The sequence below is a fragment of the Mirounga leonina genome, unplaced genomic scaffold, assembly GCF_011800145.1.
Source record: "Mirounga leonina isolate KUSES-001 unplaced genomic scaffold, KU_Mleo_1.0 Mir_180, whole genome shotgun sequence".
Lineage (NCBI taxonomy): Eukaryota > Metazoa > Chordata > Mammalia > Carnivora > Phocidae > Mirounga > Mirounga leonina.
This window is the reverse complement of record NW_023270469.1, coordinates 27,090,647-27,113,182: the sequence shown is the minus strand read 5'-3', so window position 1 is coordinate 27,113,182 and position 22,536 is coordinate 27,090,647. Positions and strand designations below refer to the sequence as shown.

Genomic DNA, 22,536 nt, shown 5'->3' with positions numbered 1-22,536 from the left:
GTTAATTTTTGTATGTGATGTTAGATAAGGGTCCTTATTCATTCTTTTGTGTGTGGGCGTCCAGTTTTCCTAGCACCATTTTTTTAAAAGATTGTCCATTCTCCATTAAATGGACTTGGCACTCTCGTTAAAAATTATTTGACTGTATATGTGAAGTTTTCTTTCTGGGCTCTCTATTCTATTCCATCAGTCTGTATATCTGTCCTTATGCCAGTGCCACACTGTTTTGATTACTGTAGCTTTGTAGTAAGCTTTGAAATCAGAAGTGCGAACTTTGTTCTTTTTTCAAGATTTTTTTTAGAATTTTTTCAGCCTCACAAATTTTGGGATCGGTTTTCCTATATCTGCAGAAAAGGTCATTGGGATTTTATGGGAATTGTGTTGAATCTGTAGCTTGTTTGGGGTAAGATTGCCATCTTAGCAATCTGAAGTCTTCCAGGCCATGTGCCTGGGATGCATTTGCATTTATTTACACCTTCTTTAATTTCTTTCAACAATGTTTTGTAGTTTTCATTTCAAGAAGCTGTCTTCCACCTTCTTGGTTAATGTTTAAGCATTTTATTCTTTCAGTGCTTTCGTAAATGGAATTGGTTTCGTAATTTCCCTTTTAAGTTGTTCATTGTGTGTAGAAACGCAGCTCATTTGTGTATGTTGACTTTGTATCCTGCTACTTTGCTGAATTCATTTATCAGTTCTAAAGAACCTTTTCATGGAGTTTTTAAGGTTTTCTACATATAAGACCCTATCTTCTGCAAACAGGTTTTACTTCTTCCTTTCCAATTTAGATGGCTTTTATTTCTTTTTCTTGCCCAATTGCTCTGGCTAGGACTTTCTACTACTGTGTTGCATAGAGGTGGTGGAAGCAGTCATTGTTGCCTTGTTCCTGATTTTTTTTTTTTTAATATTTTATTTATTTATTTGGCAGAGAGAGAGCAGGAGACCACAAGCAGTGGAAGCGGCAGAGGGAGAGGGAGAAGCAGGCCCCCTGTCAGCAAGGAGCCCGATGCAGGCTCAATCCCAGGACCCTGGGATCATGACCTGATGATCGTGACGGGCTCCTGTTTCTGATCTTAAAGGGAAAGCTTTCTGTCTTTCACCATTGTGTCTGACGATGGCTGTGCACTGAGAACCTTTATTTCTATAGAAGTATGGGCTTTTTACTTACAGCTGTGCATGGCAGTAACATCCAACAGGCTTTAACAGAAAACATCCACCCCATAATCCCAGCAGATCAAAACCGTTCAGTCCTGTCCCTTCTGGCCCGTGTCATTGAGGTGGCATAATTATCACATGGCTGTGACCAGACCTGAATGATATTTAGCCAGTGGGCCCCTTATTGATAGAGGACTTGACAGAACATTAAAATACCCTCAAACTGGTTCTAGTCCCTCTCTGGGATCTGTCAGTCACCCTGCAGTCCAGCACCGAGAAACCTCACACCTGGCAGGGTGAGGGGCCTGCTCAGGGGCTGCTCTGACCCATTATCGATGCCTGGCTGTGGGAGTATCCCGCTTTACTTCTTCACGTTCTTCCCTAAGTCCTCTTGCCTTTCCTCCTCCCCTCCCTTCTCTCTCCCGTTCCTTCTTTTTTTCCTTCTTCCTGTCTTCCTTTTCCAACGTCTTCAGAAAGGCATTAAAGTGACTCTTGACAATCCACAACCAGACGAGAATTCGAGAAACCAGTAAGGGAAGTGAGGAAGTGTGGGAGATGTGACATAAGGGTGATAAAACACACTGACCCCAGAGGGAGGCCACAGGCCCAGCCAAGCACATTGGAAAGTCCACTTTTCTAACCAGCAGTAGCCTCGACAGACCTGGGTCTATCCCAGGCCATTCAGTGCTCTGGGCTGAGTGTTTCTGAGGCTGCTGGCTGTGGGCCCAGCTCCCCACATCCTGGACTGGGAGATCCCCCAGCCCAGAGCCTCTGGGCCTCTCACCCAGGCCTGGGACCCACTTCTGCAAACAGAGCTGGTATTGATGCAGCCTCTGCCCGCCGCCTGCCTTCACTCAGTCCCTGGGTGCAGCGACATTTGTCTGCCTACTGCCTGTTTGTGGCCTGGAGCTCCCCAAAGGTGCTCGGTGCCCCCTCAGCCCAGGCCCCCAAACTTCACACTTTACTCTTCTCTCATTCTTTCCAGGCCTCAAGCGACCTTATCAGAGCTGTGGGTCCTCACCCCGCCCGAAGCAGTGCAAGAAGCAGCAGCTAGGTGGGTATCAAGGCTGGGAAGGACCCAGACATAAGGACCTGCCTTGGGGCCAGGACACAGATCCTGGACTCTGTGCCCTGCTGATAAGCTTCCAGGAGCCCAGCGACTCTTGTCTTCCTTCCAACAGAGATGGATTGGAGGTCCTGGGTGGGCAGAGCAGAGGTGACCAGTATGACCTCAGACCTGGGCCCTCACTGGCCAGTTTAGAGATGGGCAGAATACCAAGGAGACCCCTCACCGCCACCACAAAGGCATGGGGGCTGCTGAGGAGCGGCCAGGCAGGAGGGAGTAGAGAAGACAGAATTTTTCTCATTCTCCACCAGTTGTCCAGAAGAATCCTGTTCTCAACCACCTGTCCCCAGCATCCCCTGACAGCGGCCCCGGTTCTTCCTCTGGGCCACCCAAGCTCTCCCAGGGATCCAGCAATTAGAAAGTCAATGCCCGACATAGTAAGGGCCCAGCTCCAGTTCTGATTGGCCAATGCCTAGGCCTACAGGTTGTTAGTACTCACCCCTGGGCGTCACAAAACTGAAATACTGGGAGGAGAACAGGGTACTCAGATACACAGTTAAGAAGTTGTTCTAAGAAGATGTTGCAAAGGAACCTCCCCGCGCCCCCCCACCGCCGTCTCACTGACAACTTTACAGCATTTATATTGTTGCAAAACAAACAGAGCCGTGATCTGCGCTCCCCCAGCCAGACTTCCCCATTTAAATGGCCCCCAGAACCAGTGCTTCTGTGGAACGAGTTCCTTCTAGGAATTGTGTGTTCTTGCCAGTCCCCACCCCCTTGCACACACAGCTGAGGCTGCAGGCTCCCAACGGCCAGTACTGGGGTGAGGGGATCTAGGGGTGGGAGGTCCCCCACCCTCATGCCTCTCCCTGTGCCCTGCAGAGCTGGCCAGGAGGTACCTGCAGCTGCTGAAGACCTCCGCCCAGCGGCGCTATGGCAGCCGGATCCCGGGGCCAGGGCAACCCCTTGCCTTCCACCAGGCCTACATCCCCCCGATCCTGCAGTGGAGCCGGACCACGGCACCCTTCAACACCCAGGAGGGGGCCACCCTGGGGGACCCCAAGGCAGAAGACGGCACTGATGTGAGCATCCGGGACCTCTTCAACACCAGGGCCGACAAGGGCCCAAGGGTGACGGTGCTCCTGGGCAAGGCGGGCATGGGCAAGACCACCCTGGCCCACCGGCTCTGCCAGAGGTGGGCCGACGGCCAGCTGGACCGCTTCCAGGCCCTGTTCCTTTTCGAGTTCCGCCAGCTCAACCTGATCACACATCTCCTGACGCTGCCCCAGCTCCTTTTTGACCTGTACCTGAGCCCCGAGGCGGGCCCTGACTCGGTCTTCCAGTACCTGGAGGAGAACGCTAACGGAGTTCTGCTGATCTTTGATGGGCTGGACCAGGCCCTCCACCCCCATTCCAGCAGGGAGAGGGAAGGTCCTGAGGAGCCAAGTCCGGCCCTTGCCCTCTTCTCTGGCCTCTGCCGGGGGACCCTGCTGCCTGGCTGCTGGGTACTGACCACTTCCCGTCCAGGGAAGCTGCCCGACTGCCTGCCCACAGAGGCAGCCACGGTCCACATGTGGGGCTTTGACAGGCCGCGGGTGGAGGAGTACATGGTCCGCTTCTTCACGGACCAGCTGTGTCAGGAGGCGGCCCTGGCAGAGCTGCGGAAAAGCAGACACCTCCAGAGCATGTGCGCAGTGCCCGCACTCTGCCAGGTCACCTGCCTGTGCCTCCACCGTCTGCTCCCGCGCAGCTGTCCAGGCCAGTCTGCGGCCCTCCTGCCCACTGTGACTCAGAACTACGTGCAGATGGTGTCCACCCTCGGCCCCCGAGGCTACCCGCCTCCCGAGTCCCTGCTGGACCTCAGTGAGGTGGCCCTGAGGGGCCTGGAGACCGGCAAGGTTATCTTCTCCATAGGAGACATCCGTCCATCCACGATGGCCTTCGGGGCTGCCCTCAGCCTGTTGACCTCCTTCTGCGTCTGCACGGGCCCTGGGCACCAGGGTACCGGCTATGCCTTCGCCCACCTCAGCCTACAGGAGTTTTTTGCTGCCTTGTACCTGATGGTCAACCCCAAGGTGGACAAAAATGCGCTTGCCGGCCACGTCACCCTCAATTCTCGCTGGGTGCTGCGGACCAAAGCTAAGCCGGGCCTCTTGGACCACCTCCCCTCCTTCCTGGCAGGGCTGGCGTCCCACGCCTGCCGACCCTTCCTCAGCCACGTGGCCCGGCGGGATGAGACGTGGGTGAGTGCCAGGCAGGCTGTGGTGATGCAGGCCCTGAGGAAGTTGGCCCCGCGCAGGCTCACGGGGCCGAAGGTGGTAGCATTCTGTCACTGCGTGGGAGAGACCCAGGAGCCTGAGCTGGCCAGCCTCGTGGCCCAAAGTCTCCCCTGCCACCTGTCTTTCCACAATTTCCCACTGACCTTTGCTGACCTGGCTGCCCTGACCAACATCTTGGGGCACAGGAATGCCCCTATCCACCTGGATTTTGAAGGGTGTCCCCTGGAGCCCCACTGCCCTGAGGCCCTGGCAGGCTGTAAGCAGGTAGAGAATCTCAGGTGAGAGTAGGGTCAGGGGAGGACTGGGGAGGACTGGGGAGGACCTGGGAGGGAACTGGGCTTCGGGAGGGTGGAGTCGGTCAGACCCTTCCCGCAGGAGCCTGGGTGCAAATCTCGAACATCGGAACAGATAGTCCGGACTGTCTGTCCCTCAGCCGGAGAGCTGGTGCCGAAGCTCCCTTCCTCCCAAGACCTTAGGGTCCAGTTGGCTCTCAACTGGACACTGCTCTTGTGGTTGCTGGGCTTTCAGTCTCTCTCCCTCTCAGCCATGGGCTGGAGCCTCTGACTCCAGACGTGGTTTAACTTTGGGCAGGTTATTTAACCTCTCAGCCTGAGTTTCTTCCCTAAAATGAGTCAGTAATAATCCTCACTACGTGAGGTTGTTGTGAGAGCCAGGTAAGAGAATGCCAGGAAAACCCTCCTTGGGGAGTGCCTGGTGCACAGTGAAGGCTTAGTATATGCAATAATAGCGAGAGAAAAGGTGAGGCTGAGAGAACCCACCCCGCACCCCCAAATACAGTGGATTAAATAATGTTGAATTTTGTTTCACTGTTATGGAGCACTCAGAAGTAAGTGGTCCGGGTCTCTGAGATGGCTAGCTCCATGTGGTCATGCAGGGACCCAGGTCCCTTCCACTGATGTTCCATCATCTCCTTGGGCACCTGGATCTGCATGGTCAAAGCTGGGTCATGGGCATATCGTGCTCTAGCTTAGGGGAAGGGAAGGGGAGCACGCCTTAGACATACCCCGTGTGTTAAAGCCCACACACACCGAGATGGGGCACATCCCTTCTGCTCACATTCCAGTGGTGCGAACATAGCTGCATAGCTGCTCTGAGCTGCACGGGAGGCTGGAAATGCCGCCTGTAACTGGGAAACCATGTTCCCGGTTAGAGTTCTATCCACGGAGAATGGGTTTCAGTGGGCAGTTAGCAGTCTCTGCCATAATCCGTGTTTGTTATTACTACAAACAAGAGCTACTACTACTACTATAACTATTAACATAACTACTCAGTTCCATCTGTCAGAGGAAGGGATGGGTGATGGCTTCTAAGCCCTGCTCAGCATTGAGCCTCTGCTACCTTGCCTCTTCCTGTGGCAGCTTTAAGAGCAGGAAATGTGGGGACGCCTTTGCAGAAGCCCTCTCCAGGAGCCTGCCGACAATGGGGAGCCTGAAGAAGCTGGGGTGAGCCAGGGCTTGGGTCCAAGAGGGATCCTCAGCTGGATATGCCTGGAACTCTCCCCTCTCCTTTTGACCCTGCACAGGGCAGATTCCTGGCCTGCCCCCTTTCCCACGCCCATTCCTTCCCACCACCTTTGCTTACCCTGTAGGTTAGCAGGAAGTAAGATCACTGCCCGAGGCATCAGCCACCTGGTGCAGGCTTTGCGCCTCTGTCCACAGCTGGAAGAGGTCAGGTGAGTGATCTCCAAGATGACCTGCTGGCTAAGGGGGACAAGTCACTTCCTAGGTCCCTGGGCTCCCCACCACCACCCCGGAGCCTGTAATGAGTCCTGCATTTCCCATCAGGATCTGGCCAGTTTTTCAGTGAGACCCAGAGAGGGGAGGCATTGGTCCAAGAACTGGATGGGTCTGAATCCAAACACAAGGCTCCCAGAGACCCTCGAGCACCGCTTCCTTCATCTAATATTTTGGGCTGTCTTGAAGGACCTTGAACTTTGAGGCCCCTTCCCCATCTTTCTGTGACCTTGAGAGAAGGGATGGCAGCATGTAGGCAGGTGTCAGGCACAGTGGGTACGCATAAATGCATGAAACATATACCTTCACACTTGTGCACATGTGTGCACGCTTGCACTCGCCTGCTCACTTAAATATGTTCCCCTCACTGGCACATTCATAGGTGTGTGCACACCTGTGCACACTTAGATCCACATATACATTTAGATGCAAGTACATGCTAACTGAGCACATGTCCGCAAATATATTCCTGCCCTGTGTTTGTGATGAGTAGCCTAAGAGGGGTGGGGCCGGGGAGCCTTCTCGGCAGCTCATTGGCAGAACCACCACTAGTTTATATGGCACCTTTATGAGATTTAGAAAGGCACCCTTTTGTCCAGAGACATGCAGCTTGGCACTAGGTCATCCTGCTTGTTGAGTGGAGTGTTAGCTGGACCACAGCTCCTATCCCCTCAGCTGGGTGCCTTTCTGTGGGATCACTGGCTGATAGGAGAAAAGACTAACGTCACTCTCTATGATCAGGGGGAAATAAGTGTCAACAAGTTCACATTTCCAAACCTCTGCACTAACCAGAGCAATCTTGCACAAAGGTACCCTCGTACTTCTGTCCCTCCGGCTAGGAACTCAGGCAGGGCTGGGTTGTGGACCCCATTTGACAGATGAAGAATGTGAGGTCAGAAGAAATGTGCTTGGCCTAAGGTTCTGGGTGAGTCAAGGCCAGAGCTGGGGCTGGAAACAGCATCTCTTGTATCCCAGTCTAGACTCTGCTCATCACCCAAGAGCCAAGAGGCCATAATAAACTAGATGGCCTCAGGCACATCCCAGACGTAGCCCTGAGAGCAGTGTGCTGGGTGTTCTCATTCCACCTCATGAGGCCTTCACAGCCCATCATCTTGGGCCACTAGGCAGGAACTCCCCCACTGGGGCTGAATAGGGACAGAAGTGAGGCCAGCAGAGGTACTCTCCTCCTAGCTGGGCCTACTGGATCCTGTGGAGCAGGTTACCAACCCATTGTGGGCCTATGACTTGTGTCTCCTCCATGAGGGCAGCCATGTCACCTGCCAACTGGGGCTCCCAAGGCCCCCAACTCCATGGCTGAGGGACTGGACCTTGGTCTCTTGCAGCTTTCAGGACAACCAGCTCAAGGACTGGGCTGTGCTGAACATCGTGGAGGTACTTCCTTGTTTGCCACGGCTCCAGAAGCTTGAGTAAGCCGTCTTTCCACACACCCCCACCCCTGCCTGAGCTACCCACCTCCCCTGGAGAGCAAAAAAAGTCTGGGGCCCATGGGATACAGGATTCACTCCTGATACCCTTGCCACAATCTTGCAGCCTGAGCCGCAACAATGTCTCCATGTCAACCTTACTCTGCTTGACAAAAGTGGCAGTCGCATGCCCTACTGTCAGGACCCTGCAGGTCAGGTGAGTCGAAGGAGTGGAATCTGGGCCTTCAGAGGCTTGAGAAAAGGGGAGGGGAAGATAGGGAGTGGGGAATGGAGCACTGCGTCTGCAATAGCTACGCTTGTGTGCCTGAATCTGTTTTATTCACGTGGGTATCTCCAGAGCCTAGCTCAGGCCTGGCACCTGGCACTCAGTAGATAGTGCTGAGTAGAATGATGGTGGGTAGATGGGCGGAGGGTTGAAGGAATGAGTCAACGCATCTAGGAAGCATAGCGAAAGAATCATTAGCCGCAAGTTGCTCTCCGTGGTGCTGAACTGGGGTTACCTGTTTGGATTACGGAGTGGGTCAAGTGCCATGCCTCTTAACCTTAAAATACTGTAACTCCCACAAAAACTCTTTGCATTCCTAACTTTTTAAAGTCTTCTCTGTAAATATTGTTTTCCTGACTTTTAAAGAATACTCTCAGGATTCATCGAGCAACGACATAGTCACAGATTTTACTTGTCTGATTTGGGGCATTTCTGCCAGTTGTTTCTGTGTCGGTTATAATAAAATCAGCTTTCTCTGGATGTTTGGGGCTGCAGGGGGTGTGCAGGCAGCGGGTGATGTGTTGGTTTCCAGACCACTGGTCTCACGGCTCAGTGTCTGACTTTTGCAGGGAGGCGGAGCTCATCTTCCTTCTTTCCCCGCCCGCAGAGACTGCTGCAGAGCTGCAAGGGTAAGAACCTAGGGAGGGGATGGGCCTGGGCTCATTCTGAGGAGCAGTCTGGGCTCAAGCAGTAGCAGAGTAAGGTAGCCAAGAGAGCCTATGAAGAGCTGGAATGTGGGGATTCTTCTTGCTATGGCTGCCTGAGAAATGGCTTTCTTTTCAGAGTTGGCAAGGACTTTACCTTCTTCTAGCATATCTGGACCATGTCTGGTTCCTGTGGTGGGGGAGCATCCCCAGAAATCTCAGAGCAAGTCAGACCCTTAGGGAAGGCATGAATATACTGTTAGATTGGTGTTAATATGTGGGGAAAGCTCCAGAAAACTCTTCCATCTAAAAAAAAGCGGGAGGGAGGCAATGATGATACCCACATCTCAGAGTTACTCTGAGGATTAAATGAGTTAATACATTGCAGGTGCTTAAAACACTGCTGACATCCAGGTGGCACTCAGATGCTGGCTAATCCAGCTGTGCATGGATTCCAGCTTGGCTTGTCCTGCATGGGCAAAGAAAGGGAAGCAGCCTTTCCATGAGAGAACATTCCAGCTGGACTTATTCACACTCCTCCCTGGCTGAGACTCACAGACAGATGATGTTATATGTCCTTGGGCAAGTTCTTTCCCTGCTCTGAACTTCAGTTTCCTCCCCCATACAACGATCTAGTAGGACCAAAGTCTTCTTCCCCTCCAGCTGTACAGAGCTATGATGCCCAATATGGTAGCCACTAGCCACATGTGGCTATTTAAAGGCATATTAGTTAGAATTAAGTAAAATGAACATTTAAGTTTACCAGCCACATTAGCTGTATTTTAGGTACTCAGTGGCCATGGGAGACTAGTGTCTCCCACAGTGGATGGCACAGATACAAAACATTCTCATCATCGCGGAAAGTTCCGTTGACAACGCCAGTCTAGAGGTCTGTGAAAACCCGGGTAATGACATTCCATCTTCTCTGCAGCCCCAACCCCTTCCCTGGCCCAGCGGGAGAGAGCCTGGAGGTGCCGTGGCTCCCACAGCCTGGACCCACACACAGTCCATGCTCCCAGGCTTTTGAACCACAGGTGGCACGTATACAAATGGAGAGCTTCACAACATAGAAATAGCAGCTTCTTTTTCCTAAGCTTCAATTTTGTGCCCGTGCTGGGCGCTTGACCGTACATCGTTTCATTTTAATCCTTCAGTCACTCTGTGTTAGATATTGTCATCCCATCTTGGAAAAGAGACCATGGAGGGCGCCTGGGTGGCTCAGATGGTTAGGCGACTGCCTTCGGCTCAGGTCATGATCCTGGAGTTCCGGGATCGAGTCCCGCATCGGGCTCCCTGCTCGGCAGGGAGTCTGCCTCTCCCTCTGACCCTCCCCCCTCTCATGTGCTCTCTCTCATTCTCTCTCTCTCAAATAAATAAATAAAATCTTTAAAAAAAAAGAAAAGAGACCATGGAAGCTCAGATAGGTGAAGTGACTTGCCCAAGGCCAGAATTTGGAATAAAGCCTATTTGCCCTCAAACCTTTTGCTCTTGCTGCTTTTCTGAAATGCACCTTTAGCGCCTCCAAACATTCAGGCCCTGGAATCTAAGACAAGGCCAATGTTGGATTTGTTCTTGCCAGAGCGCCAGACCTACAGGGAAATGCTGGCCAGAGGAAAGAGGCTGAGAGCAGAAGCCTGACACTCAGGTACCTCAGTGGGCTCAATTGCCTTAAGGGGAGGGATGTGATATGGGGGGAGGGCACCTTCCGAGGAGAGGTAGAGCAGGGGTAAGGAGGATAAAAGGAAAAACAGGCATGGAGCAGAGAAAGGACTTTAACCCATCCTGGCCTGAATAAGGAGCATCGGCCATAACAACAGAAATTACAACTAATTTAATGGGCCCTTGCTACATACTGGGCACAGTAGTATTTTATATCCATTTTATATCCATTACCTCACTGTAATTCTTTCAAAAACCCTGCCAAGTGCACTTTATTACTCCTATTTGATAGAGGAGGACACTGAGGCCAAGGGCCTTGTCCAAGATTGTCCAGTTACTAAGAAGCAGGGCCAGGAGGAGACCCCAGGTTTGTCTGCTTCCTGACTCCCCCGGCTCCCACACCTGGCGGTGGCCCTTCGGGCTGGAGGAGGTCTGGTCTAGCTTCTTGCCCTGAGCCCCTCTGCCTCACTCCAGGCTCCAGCAGTGTCAGCTCAGGGTCCATGACGTGCAGGAACTCATAGCCCAGCTCCAGGAAGGCCCCTGCCTGGACGAAGTAGAGTGAGTATCACGGGAAGTGCTGGGATGGGAGATGGGGGGTGGGCAGGGCAGTGTCTGAAGGGCCTCCACTTTGGGTGCATGGTGTAAGGAAGGGCATGCTGCCTCATTAAGAATTTGGGGAACTCAGACCATCATGACAGCTACCACTGTTTAGCACTTGCCCTGGACCAGGCTTTTTTGCATACATCCTCTCATTTAATCTTCCCATCTCTGTGATATAAGTATTATTACTATGCACACTTCATAGAGGAGGAAATTAAGCAACACAGAGGTTAAGTTTGCTCAAGGTCACACGTCTAGGAAGAGTCCAGGCCAGGGTTCAAGCTCAGACAGTCTGACTCTTACCGGCCTCGTCCTTGTAACCAGTGTTATTGAGAGCTGCAAAGTGGAGACCTCATCACGCCTGTCTTCCAAACCACAGCCCTCAGAGTCCCCTCCCCTGTCTTCCTCCCAGAGTAGAGTGAGACTGCCTTCTCTTTTGGGGCTGGAGAAATTCCATTAACGCCCAGCTCCTTTGTGAGTAGGGCTTGGGGATTGGTAGAGGTCCTGTCATGTCCCCAGGAGGGGATCCCTGCTAGGACTTTCCCAGGAAATCAGATGGGTGTGAGGGTGGAGTGATGGAATGCCATAAGGTGTTGTGAGGTGAGTGGCCTCACCCTAGGGAAAGATGAATGGGTGAGGGCCTTGGTGACCAAAGCTTGAGCCTTGACATTGTCCCATTGGGAGAACCAAGACAGGATTAGAAGGTGTTTTTACAAAACACACGCTTCCACCCAGCTGGGTATCACCAAGCCTGACCACCCCCTACCTGCCCCAGGTGCACTCACCCACAGTATGGCCCCATCACCCATCTGCCTACACAGACCAGACATCTCTCAGCTCCCTTACCCTCCCCCCATAGCCAGCCCATCCCAAGTCCACCTACCACTTACATAGTTCTCAACACCACCCTCTTTTCATCCAGCTCCCCAGTCCGAACCACTCTCACTCCTCACCTGGATGACCCCATCAGCCTCCTCACTGGGGTTTCCTGCTTCCACACTGGCCATTTCCACGTGGCAGAGAGTGAACTACATTTCACTGCTGCCTGCCCCCCCCCCTTTACTCCTTCCCATTGCTCATAGTGAAGGCCAAATCCTAAAATCCTGTGTGATCTAAAATGCTGCCTCCAACCCACCAAGGCCATCTGACCCTGTCCTGCCACTGAAATCTTCGATCCTGACACACTGTCTCCCTTTCAGCTCCGCCAGTGAGCTATGCCCCAGGGCCTTTGAATGAGCCATTCCCAATACCAGGAACACCCTCCCCCATTTCTCTCCCACCCCTTACCTACTGAGCTCCTAGTTTTTCAAGCAAGTAGTTCAAACATCAGGGAAACCTTCCCTGATCCCCATGGTAGATCTGATGCCCCTATAACCATGGAGTTTATCATAAGAAGCAATTAACGCAGGTTGAAGCATAAAAAAGCAGCTGAGGGTGGGGCCTTGAAAGCAGGCTGCCTGGGTTCAAATCCCAAGTCTGCCTTTCAGGAGGTGCTTTAACCGCTCTAAACCTTGGTTTGCTCATCAATGAAATGAGGATAATAATAGTGCCTGCTCCACAGGGTCCTTATGAGGATTAAATGCCCAGTAATGGTAGAAGCAGCTGGGACAGGGCAGGCCACGTCATACACAGCCTTGCAGCATCCATCATTATTAGGGCTCATTTACCGGAGTGCTGCTTTGGCTAAAGTCAAGGAGGGACTGTGTGAGTGCAGAGGCTAGGGGGGACCCCACCCCACCAGCACAAGGCATCGGGCCCCTCTGTCTCAGCCTTTCAGGAAACCAGCTGGACGATGAAGGCTGTCGACTGATGGCAGAGGCCGCATCTCAGCTGCACATCACCAGGAGTCTGGAGTGAGTTGCCAGCGTCACTACTGGGTGATGGGGGGGAGCCCTGGAGAGAGAGCCCCACTGGTCCTTGCCACCACCAGGTCCTGCAGTGGCCTAGTGCTTCTCCACTGACCTGCTCTCCCCCAACACCAGCAAAGTTGGAGCAATCTGCCCATGACTTGCCTTTGCCTCTGTCTCGGTTCTAGTTACTAAAACCCCCTGGGTGTGTAGAGCGTGTTCCTCGTACATCGGTAGCTTGTGTTCCAGTTCATCCTTGCAACAGCCCTGGGGTGTGGTGGGATGTTGCACTGGGTGTTTCGTTAGGGTTTGGGGTGGGTGGGTTTTGTGGTGTTAGAGTGGGAAGAGGCATGTTAGGGTGGGGGCACAGTGCCCCGAGGTAAAGGGGTGGGTTGTTGGGGGGGTGGGATGGAAAGAAAGGGTAGTAGGCTGCTGGACGTGCTATGGTGTTACACGGTACCGGGTGGGGTGGTGTTTGGGTGGGATGTGTTGAGGTCTTAGCATCAAGCGTGGGTCGGGTAGGGGAATGTTGAGGCTGAGTAACAGTGGTTTGGGGCCTTGCCTTGGGAGTTCAGTCCTGACTCTGTCACTTAGTAGCCTTAACATCATTTAATGTCTCTGGGCCTCAGTTTCTCCCATTTGTAAAATGGGATTAAAATGGTGGTGATTTGACAGACTAGGAAACAGGCTCAGAGAGGTGAAAACGGTGAGTCAGTTCTTCTCACTCAAGCTGTAGAACCTTATTCTCTGAGTGGGGCAGCGAGGTCATGCAGCTCTTGGCTCATCCACGTGGGCCAGAATCCTTCGAGACACCCTGGTTAAGGACCCAGGACATCCACAGAGTGACAGCCAGCAAGCTACTGTGTGCCAGGAGGAGGGGACTGGAGCTGTCTAGGCCTGGGGACTTGAGCTGCCTGACCGCCACCCCCCTCCCCCACAGCCTCAGCGACAACCGGCTCTCTGTCGACGGGGTGCCTTGTGTGCTGAGGGCGGTGAGCACGTGCCAGACCCTGGCCGAGCTGCACATCAGGTAGGACCTCCCAGTGGACCACTGTTACCCCCTCCTGCCTCCAGCCTGGAGTTCCGGGGCTCTCCCACCATTCTCTCTAAGACCTGAGCATTCTTTCTGGGCCAGGCCTTTGGGACCTGAAGATGCTGCTGGAGCCCTGCCCACACCCTCTTTTCCCAGCTGCTCTCAGCTTATACCTTCTCCAGGAAACTACCCTGGGGCCGATAGGAGCCAGTGGCGCCTGGGTGGTTACCCTCCGAATTCCCCCAACCAGGAGTGGCCCATGACCGAGGCAGAGGCATCACTCTCCAGCCCCCTGGCCTCGGGTAGGACAAACTTTTGGTGCCCTTCATGCTCCAGAGCTCCCTGTGGGATCAGGCCGAAGACCTGCTCTGTTCTGCTTCCCTTGGTCCCTTACCAGCTTCTCCCAAGAGCAGGCCCTCAGTACATCCCATACACAAGTGATCAAGTGAAACTTGGCTCTCTGCCCCATTCAGAGGCTCAGGCTCTGCTTCTAGGGAACCTGACCCGAGACAGGGCCCAACCTTATTTCTGTTAAGTCTCAGGATTCAGTCTGGGGAGCTGAGGGCAGATGCTAATTAATGTCAACACAGTCCCCACCCAGAGGGGCTCTTAACCAAGTAGGGCAGTCCCTGCTTTAGACACCCCTCAAAGGAGGAGAGAGACACTGGTTAACCCAAAAGAGAGATTAGGGGACCTTGATTCACTGTATATAATGATCCAATAAAGGATCCTTAGCTCATTCCAAATGGTGCTCCGTTCATTTCTAGGGATTTACACTAAAGAAGTCAGCGTGCTGGTGCAAACACATTTAGATACAGGAATGTTCACCTCAGTATTAGTTATAGTAGGGAAAAATGAACATACCTTAAGTATATAGCAGTTGAATATTAGGTAAGTAAACTGAGTTACCTTCAGAGAGAAAAACTCAATGAAAAGTGATGATATAGGTACAATTTTAGTCTAGAGCGATGACTGCAGTATAATTTTAATTCACCATTTTTATAGTAAAGTTTCCCAAACATACTCAAAGGGGAGGGAGAATGGTGAACACCCCAGTTCCCACCAATAATTATCAACATTTTGTCACCCTTGTTTCAGCTATCCCTTGAAAAACTAATTTTTAAACAAGAATCTGTCCTTTAATCCCATTTTTTAAGAAGAAGGAAAAAAGAAAGAACATTAGTTGCATTTTAAAAACAAAAGACCTAAAGAACCCATTCCCAAATGTTATCAGCCATCATTGACAGATGGAAGAGGTGGTGGGTGATTTTTCTTTATTTTCTTCTTACTTTACTATAATTTCTAAGTTCTCCACATGGAAGAAGTATGAACTCTGCGATGAGAAATGTGTATTAGGGGGCGCCTGGGTGGCTCAGTCTGTTAAGCCGCTGCCTTCGGCTCAGGTCATGATCCCGGGTTCCTGGGATCGAGCTCCGCATCGGGCTCCCTGCTCAGTGGGGAGCCTGTTTCTCCCTCTGTCCCTCCCCCTGCTTGTGCTCTCTCTCTCTCACTCTCTCTCAAATAAATACGTAAAATCTTTAAAAAGGAAGGAAGGAAGAAAGGAAAGAGAGAGAGGAGAGAGAGAAAGAAAGAAAGGAAAGAGACAGAGAGAGAAAGAAGAAAAGAAAAGAAGGAAGAAAGAGTATTTAATATTCAGTTTACACCGGCAAGGTTAAGGATGCTCCTGCTGTAAGTTAAAGCCCCGTGTAGACTGTCGGCACCTGTCCTGGAGCTGGCAGTGACCTCTGGCAGTGACCTTGGCAGTGATCTCCCTGAACTGGGGTGAGCACACAGCAGAGGCCTCAAGGAGGGTTTCAGCCTGAGAGAGAAAAGGCAGAACGGAAGTTTTCTTTCAAGGGCTTTCCAGGAAATGAGGGTTGATAAGTTTGCAAAATCTCTGTGGTAGAAATATTTCAGGTGCCCGAAAGCTCAGGAAGTCACAGCAGAGTCGGAGGAAGTAGCCACACCTAGAGGCAGGGGATGGTACTTCTGCGGTCCCTCCAGTCCAAGTTAGAAAATGGCCCCCAGACCCCCGTAAGCGTCTTGTCTCCTTCTTCCTCTCTTCTCTCTCTGCAGCGTGCTGTACAAAACTGTGGTCTTCACGTTTGCCCCAGAGCAGGAGCAGCTGAAGGAGATCCGGAAGGGGTAGGGCCCACCATCATCTGGGCCCTGTGCTGAGCCAGGCCCAGACCCTCCCTGACCTCCACGGCTGGACAGCATCACTCAACTCTCATCACTCAACACCTAGACAAATTCACAAAGGAGCAGGAAGCCAGCAGGCTTGGCAAGGGATGAAGCCCAGAGGGGCACTGTCACAGGACAGACTGCCTCCCCATTTCCCTGTGATGCAGGATGGCCGACTGGGGTGGGGGGCGGGGTAGCCGGGAGCCACGCGCCAGACACTGAGGTCCTTCAGCATAAACCCCAAGGATTTGCAGAGCGCTTGGCCTGTAGCTCTGATTTTGGTTAGAACCTTCTGGCTCCCTCAGGCACACACCACACTAAAGCAGTTCACATACCTTGTCCCAGTGAGAGGCTCCGTGATTTGTCCCAGGTCACACAGCCAGGAAGCCAAGAAGCCCAGGTGGAACCAGGGTCTGGCCGTCTCCAGGCCTCATGTAGAGACTGAAGGGCGGGAGGTAAGGCTGAGGGTGGACTCGGAGACAGTGGCTGGGGAGTGTGCTCAGCCTGGCCATGGTATGTGTCCCTCCAGGGCTGCGCTTCGGGTCAGCCTGACGTGCCGGATGCCCTCTGAGCTGCCCCTGCGCCCCACGAGAATCAGGTGCAGAGATGGCCTGCCGGCCCTGTGTGGTTCCTACCTCTTCCCTTCCTCTGCTCAAAGCCTCTCCCCAGGCCTCCAGCCCCAGGGGCTCCCTGGAGGACACAACCTGCCGTATCCAGGAGTTGTGGCCTGGCTTCCCTGCCTCCCACCTCCCCTGCTCAGCCCACCAGAGACGGGGCTCATGGGGCAGCCCCCTCAGTGACCTTCCCCACCCAGGGGGCGCCCACTCCTGTTAGCTCCCCTGGCCTCCAGCAGCTGATGGGTTGTGGGGACTCTGGATGGAGAGACTGGGGACATGTGGCACCTTCTTCCCTCATCCTGGGGTTGGGTTCAGCCCCCGCAGGGCTCCCGTCGATGTTCTGCTGGCCTTCTCTCTTGTTCTGTGTCCATCTGAATCTCCCTGTCTGTCTGTCTCTGTTGTTCCTTGTTTCTCTCATATTTTCTGTTTCTCTGGCTTTGCTGCCCTTTCTGTCATTGTCTATTTGTCCTCCCCTGGCACTGTGTGTGTATGTGCGCGTGCATGTGTAAGTGCATGCACGTGCGTGCATAGGCCCATATGCGTGCGTGCGCGTGCGTGTGTGTCTCTGCAACCGTCTCCTCTGTCTCTCATCCCAGTGTCTCTCCATCTTGGTCTCCCTGTGTCTCTGACTCTCTCTAGCTCTTGACTGCCTGTGCAGGAGGTCTTATGTGCGTGCTGTGTGTTCGTGCGTCCCTGTGTGCCTGGGGGCGGTGGCCGCTGTGGCCTCTGTCCTGAGGGGCTGTGTTTCCTCCTCCGCAGGCTGACACACTGCGGCTTGCAAGCCAAGCACCTTGAGCAGCTCTGCAGGGCGCTGAGAGGAAGCTGCCACCTCGGCCACCTGGAGTGAGTAGTTGCTGGTGGAGGGCGGATGGGTGGAGCCCAGCGGGCCGTGGGTGTTGGTGTGGGGGGTTTTGTTTTGACTTTTTTTAAGATTGCGATCAGCGGTGTTTCCCTGCTGCAATCAGAAACCCCTTAGGGGCGCCTGGGTGGCTCAGTCATTAAGCGTCTGCCTTCAGCTCAGGTCATGATCCCAGGATCCTGGGATCGAGCCCCACATCGGGCTCCCTCTCCGCGGGAAGCCTGCTTCTCCCTCTCCCATTCCACCTGCTTGTATTCCCTCTCTCACTGTGTCGCTCTCTGTCAAATAAATAAATAAAATCTTTAAAAAAAAAGAAAAAGAAAAAGAAACCCCTTAGAGAGTCCGGGGAGGGTTGTGACCCTTCCCCCTAAAATGCACGTCCCCACATATGACCCCCTCTGAAGCCCCTCCCCGACCCCCAAAGGTCACAAACCTCAGGATAGAAAGCGTGGGGGAAACTCCAGCGGACCCGTGTGAGATCTGCTGAGATCTGGTCTGGTAGCCCAGGGCCGGGTACCAGTTTCAGGAGAAGCTATCTCCCAGGGGTGGAGACACAGAGTTCCTACGGGCCCCACGCCCACCCTCCACTAACCTGTTCTCCCCCTTCACCCCTCCCAGCCTCTCAGGCAATGCTCTGGGGGACGAAGGCGCAGCCCAGCTGGCCCAGCTGCTCCCAGGGCTGGGACCTCTGCAGTCCTTGGAGTGAGTAGCCAACTAGACAAAGCCTCTGACGCTTGTCCTCATCAGGACGACGGGTGGGGGCGGTGAGGAGGGGGTGTTCTGTGTCCTGTCTCATTCCTTCCTGGGTTATTGTAAAGATTAAATCAGAAAACGCATGTCTGTCGCCTGGTCCAGTCCCTGGCACGTGGTAAGTGCTCACAAAGGGTAGTTAGCTGCTGTGAGTCTCATTGAGAGAGCCTCTGGGACTCAGTGATCCAGCTGCTGACCTAAGGTTTTACTTCTTGAACCTGACTTTGTGGCTCTGCATGGGCTCTCTGGGAGGCCCAGGCCACCTGGGGCAGGGCAAGCATGGGCGGGAAGCGTTAGCTAACGGTCAGTTACCCTAATGACTGGCAGCCCTTCTGGCCCTGGGTTGCAGGGAGGGGCTGTTGCTAGGATACAGGCTGGATAGGAAGGATGTGTACCAGACAAGATGCCTGAGCAGGGTGCCCAGGGCAGCTGGAGAGCAGAGAGCGGGGAGATGTTCAGTGCGGGAGGGAGGCCCTGGGAGGGGACCAGGAGCCTCCAGACTTTGCCTGCAATAGACCAGAGTTTCCGGATGCTAGAAGGCCCCTGTGTTTTGGGCTCCCACATACTCTTGTTCTCCTGAGCTCTTCGGGGCTAAAGTGAGAGGAGCCCTGGAGAGAGCTCACAACTGTTAGGTTCTCTGTGTGACCTTAGGCAAGTTCCATCACCTCTCTGGGCCCCGGCTTCCCAGGGAACACCTAAAATATAAGGGGGAGGGGGCTTTGGTTTGGGCTACAGCTATAGAATGAGTGCTGGAGCCAGAGGGCCCTTCCTGCTCAGTCTTCGTGGGGCATCTAGGAAGAAGGGGTTACCTTTGTTCCTGTTCTGGGCCTGCTTGTGGGTAGGGAGGAAGGCCTCACCACTGTAGGCAAATCATATGTAGATTGGTGCTTGGCGGCAAATACCCATGTGACCTGATCTCAATACTGTGAAGTAGTCTGAGCCCCCCAACCTGTGAGATCCTCGCTCACCTACCCATACCTGGGCCAGAGGACTGCAGCATTACATGGTGAATAGGAAACACTATGACAGATTGACAGGCCCGAAAGAAAGGCAAAGCTTTGTCCCTGCCTTTTGAACAGGAGCCCCTGCATTTTCATTTTGCAATGGGCACTGCCCTTCTTTTTATCAGGTGGGGAAACTGAGGCACAACTCCAGCCTGAAAGCACTCTCCAGATTCATCGCAGACCCAGAGAACCAGAGTTCTAATCTCACCTCTGTCGTCAGCATGTCTCATAACCTTGGGCAAGACCTTGCTGCTTTTTTGGGCCTCAGTTTCCCCATCTGTACAATGGGGAGTTAGAAGAGGTGCCCTCTGGCCATTTGGGGTTCAGTGAGCTCTGTCATCTGGACTCAGGAACAGCCCTCCCCTGCCCTGGGCTCTGACCACAAAGAGGGCTTTTCTGAGTTGGGTGAGTTCCATCAGTGTCACCCCTGTGATTGTCCAGCCTCAGTGAGAACGGTTTGTCCCTGGATGCGGTGTTCATGTTGACCCCGTGCTTCTCAACTCTGCAGTGGCTTCTCCACTTGGACATCAGGTGAGTGTGCCTCTGGGCCCCTGCCCTGCCCTGCCCTCTGACCCCACGGGCCATCAGCTCCCACCACCTTCCTCATCTGTCCTGTTCACAGTGTCACCTCCTCGGGGCCCTGCATGGCACCAGGCCCCGTGAGCGTGTGACAGGTGTCTGCTGAATGAATGAATGGACGGTTGAATGAAAGTAGCCCCAGGACACTCCCATCTCTCCAAGTTTGACATGGGACACGATCCAGCGACTCTCCCTTGCTCACTCTGTGGATTGTCCTGGGAGACCTTTACGGAAACCGGAAGCTCCCTGATGGTGGCTGAGTGCTCGAGGACCAGTCTCGATCATGGGGTCTCTGGAGCTGATGAGAATTTAGAAGGGAAGCCACCTGGCCAGGCAGCCTGGGGCCAAGCCGGGCAGATGAGCCGTGGTTTCAGTGGGGTCTGCCCATTCCCCCCACTTTCCCCTTCCAAGAGTGGGAGGTGTGGGCACAGACAGACCAGGTTCAAATCCAGGCGCACCACTTAGCTGCTGTGCAGCTTTGAGCAGGTCACTGAGCCTCTCTGTACCCATTTCCTCATCTGTTAAGGAAGAGTAAGAACAGTTCTTACCTCACACCATTATCGTGAGCATAAAAGGAGGTCCTGGCAGTGCTGTGCTTTGTATGTGCTTCAGTCCGTGTCATTATGCTTAGTATGAATATTGTTATATTTGCTGAGAAAGTGGGCCGCCCTCCAGGCCCTCCATGACCAGGCTGTCTGTCTGTCTCAGACTGCTGCTTCCTCTCTGTTTGCAGCTCTGAGAGCCAGCACGTTGTCCTGAGAGGTGACAGAACAGGCAGGTGAGGAGGGAGAGCTCCGAGGGGGGAAGGATGGGCTCCCCTCTCCCCTGGCCTCCATTTCCTACAGGTCCCCCCAACCCCAGCCCTGTGCTGACCACTGTTAGCCCTAGAGTAGCCCACCCAGGTCTGGCTCCCCTTCTGCAGATGTACCCCTGTGTCCCTCCATTCGCAGTAATCATCCGCTTAGCTCTGGAAAGGAGGCAGGGCAGTCGGGGAGGGAGATGGGGGGGCAGTGCGGCGGAACAGGTGCCCGCTCGGGGCTGCTGAGTGGGAGGGAGGGCGGCTAGGCTTCTGCCCCTCAGGACTTCTGCAGACCTCTGCAGACTCCCGACTTCATAAGAGTCACCGCCCTTCACACTCGGAGTGTACGGCGTTCGAGAAGCCAAGGACCGTTTGTGTTCTGAAAAAGTTTCCACACCTTTGCAGTAAACAACAGATTGTTAGTTCTGCACAGATGTTCCCAGCTGCCCCCTAGTGGGGCCACTAGCTAAGGTATCAGAGAAAAGCATTGCCAGACCAGCCGGGCTGTGTGGAGCTGGAGTGGCCCAAGGCCAGGGTGGTCTTGCATCCTGGGCCAGGGTCTCCATTTCTGGGAACTCTCTGGGTTCTCAAAGCCTAGAGAATGTAAGCCTGGGGATGATGAGAGAGAGGAAGGGCTCTGTCCTGGCTCCCCCAGTCCTAGCCAGGTGCTGCCACCCGGACAGGTGTAAGTTGCTGGCTTTTCTCACTCTGACTTCCCTTCCATGGGCCTCAGTTTCCCCATCTGTACAGGGAGGGACTGGATCGTCCCTAGGCCCCCTTCAGCCCTGACTTCTGTGTCTTGTCTTCCCATGTGCGTGATGTGAACGTTCCTCTCAAAAATGGTCTCCCCACTCCAAGGGATCGATTGGCTGGTGGATCTTTGCCAGAGTTCCCGGCTGGAGCCCAATTCTTGGCCTTTCGTCAGCCCCGCGTCCCTAGGAGCCTCTGGTACTGTCTTATCCACTTCTCTTTGGGGGGTAACCACGATACAGGTGAAGAGTCAGGGAGTGAGGAGAGCCTGGGGGCTAGGCCTGGGGGAAAGAGGGTTCGAGAGAAGGAAAAGAAAGGGGGCCAGTATGAGGGCTGGTGAGGGGGGCTGCCGGGCCCAGCGTTCTCCCCAGAGAAAAGATTCCATGCTGTTTTCTCAGAAGACTTCCCAGCTCTGCCATGTCTGTGTGACCATGGCTGGGCCCCTCCCCTCTCTGGGCCTTGATTTCCTTACCTAGGAAGAAAGACTCCTCGGCTGGGGCCCAAACAGGCTTATCCAGAGGAGGAGTGGGAGGACTGTCCCAGGCAGGTGGGTCAGCTGAGGAGGGAAAGCTTAGCTCTTGAGAAGCATGTCAGCGTGGCTGGGGCATGTACAGGGCCAGTGGAGGTGAGCGAGGCCATGGAAAAGGCCTTTCGCTTTTAGCCTGAGAGTAATAGGGAGCCACAGGGGGCTTAAGCGCCTAAGAGGCGTGGTCAGACTGCACTGTTAAAAGAAGTCACTGGCAGGCGGAGAAGGATCGCAGGGAGGCAGGAGGGGAGTTGAAGGGTGTTAAAGTGGTCCAGGCAAGTGACAGTGGTGGCCCAGACTCAGGCAGGGGCAGTGGGGAGGTGTTGGAATGGAGCGAGGGCAGCTGCGCACTGGGGGTCCTTTGTTGTCATTGAGTGGTGGGGATCAGGCTGTAGGGGAGACTTGGGGTGCAGAGTGTGCCCTGTGAGGGGAGGATCCTGCAGCCTGGAGGTTGAGGCGGAGGGGTGGAGAGAGAAGGGGAGAGCCCCTGGGGCTGCACAAGGGCCCTGGGCCCTCCCTCTCTGACCCTCTGCCCGGCCCACTGCCCCCTTTCAGCCTCAGGCAGTGTCAGCTGGAGCCCCTGAGCCTCACCCACCTCTGTGAGACTCTGGAGAAGTGCCCGGGGCCTCTGGAAGTCAAGTAAGTAAGGAGGGCACAGCCTGAGGGGGCACAGTGTGGGCATCTGCCTGGTGACCTGGGGTGGGGGTGTCCTGGTTAGAGGCCA

General features: G+C 54.0%; 1 protein-coding gene across 6 annotated transcripts in view; it reads left to right on the top strand.

Moving 5' to 3' along the window:
- The window catches only part of NLRC5 (NLR family CARD domain containing 5), an 87,238-nt gene that overhangs the window by 33,819 nt on the left and 30,883 nt on the right, over positions 1-22,536 (top strand). For all 6 annotated transcript variants that reach the window (XM_035025157.1, XM_035025156.1, XM_035025154.1 and 3 more), the window contains 19 exons: positions 2,138-2,206; positions 3,101-4,775; positions 5,877-5,960; positions 6,107-6,190; positions 7,595-7,678; positions 7,803-7,892; positions 8,531-8,590; positions 10,185-10,250; positions 10,739-10,822; positions 12,634-12,717; positions 13,652-13,741; positions 15,821-15,889; positions 16,458-16,526; positions 17,305-17,388; positions 18,023-18,106; positions 19,600-19,689; positions 20,471-20,515; positions 21,395-21,484; positions 22,368-22,451. In XM_035025157.1, the coding sequence (XP_034881048.1) occupies positions 2,138-2,206; positions 3,101-4,775; positions 5,877-5,960; positions 6,107-6,190; positions 7,595-7,678; positions 7,803-7,892; positions 8,531-8,590; positions 10,185-10,250; positions 10,739-10,822; positions 12,634-12,717; positions 13,652-13,741; positions 15,821-15,889; positions 16,458-16,526; positions 17,305-17,388; positions 18,023-18,106; positions 19,600-19,689; positions 20,471-20,515; positions 21,395-21,484; positions 22,368-22,451 (3,085 nt within the window). The remainder of the gene's footprint in view (positions 1-2,137; positions 2,207-3,100; positions 4,776-5,876; positions 5,961-6,106; positions 6,191-7,594; positions 7,679-7,802; positions 7,893-8,530; positions 8,591-10,184; positions 10,251-10,738; positions 10,823-12,633; positions 12,718-13,651; positions 13,742-15,820; positions 15,890-16,457; positions 16,527-17,304; positions 17,389-18,022; positions 18,107-19,599; positions 19,690-20,470; positions 20,516-21,394; positions 21,485-22,367; positions 22,452-22,536) is intronic.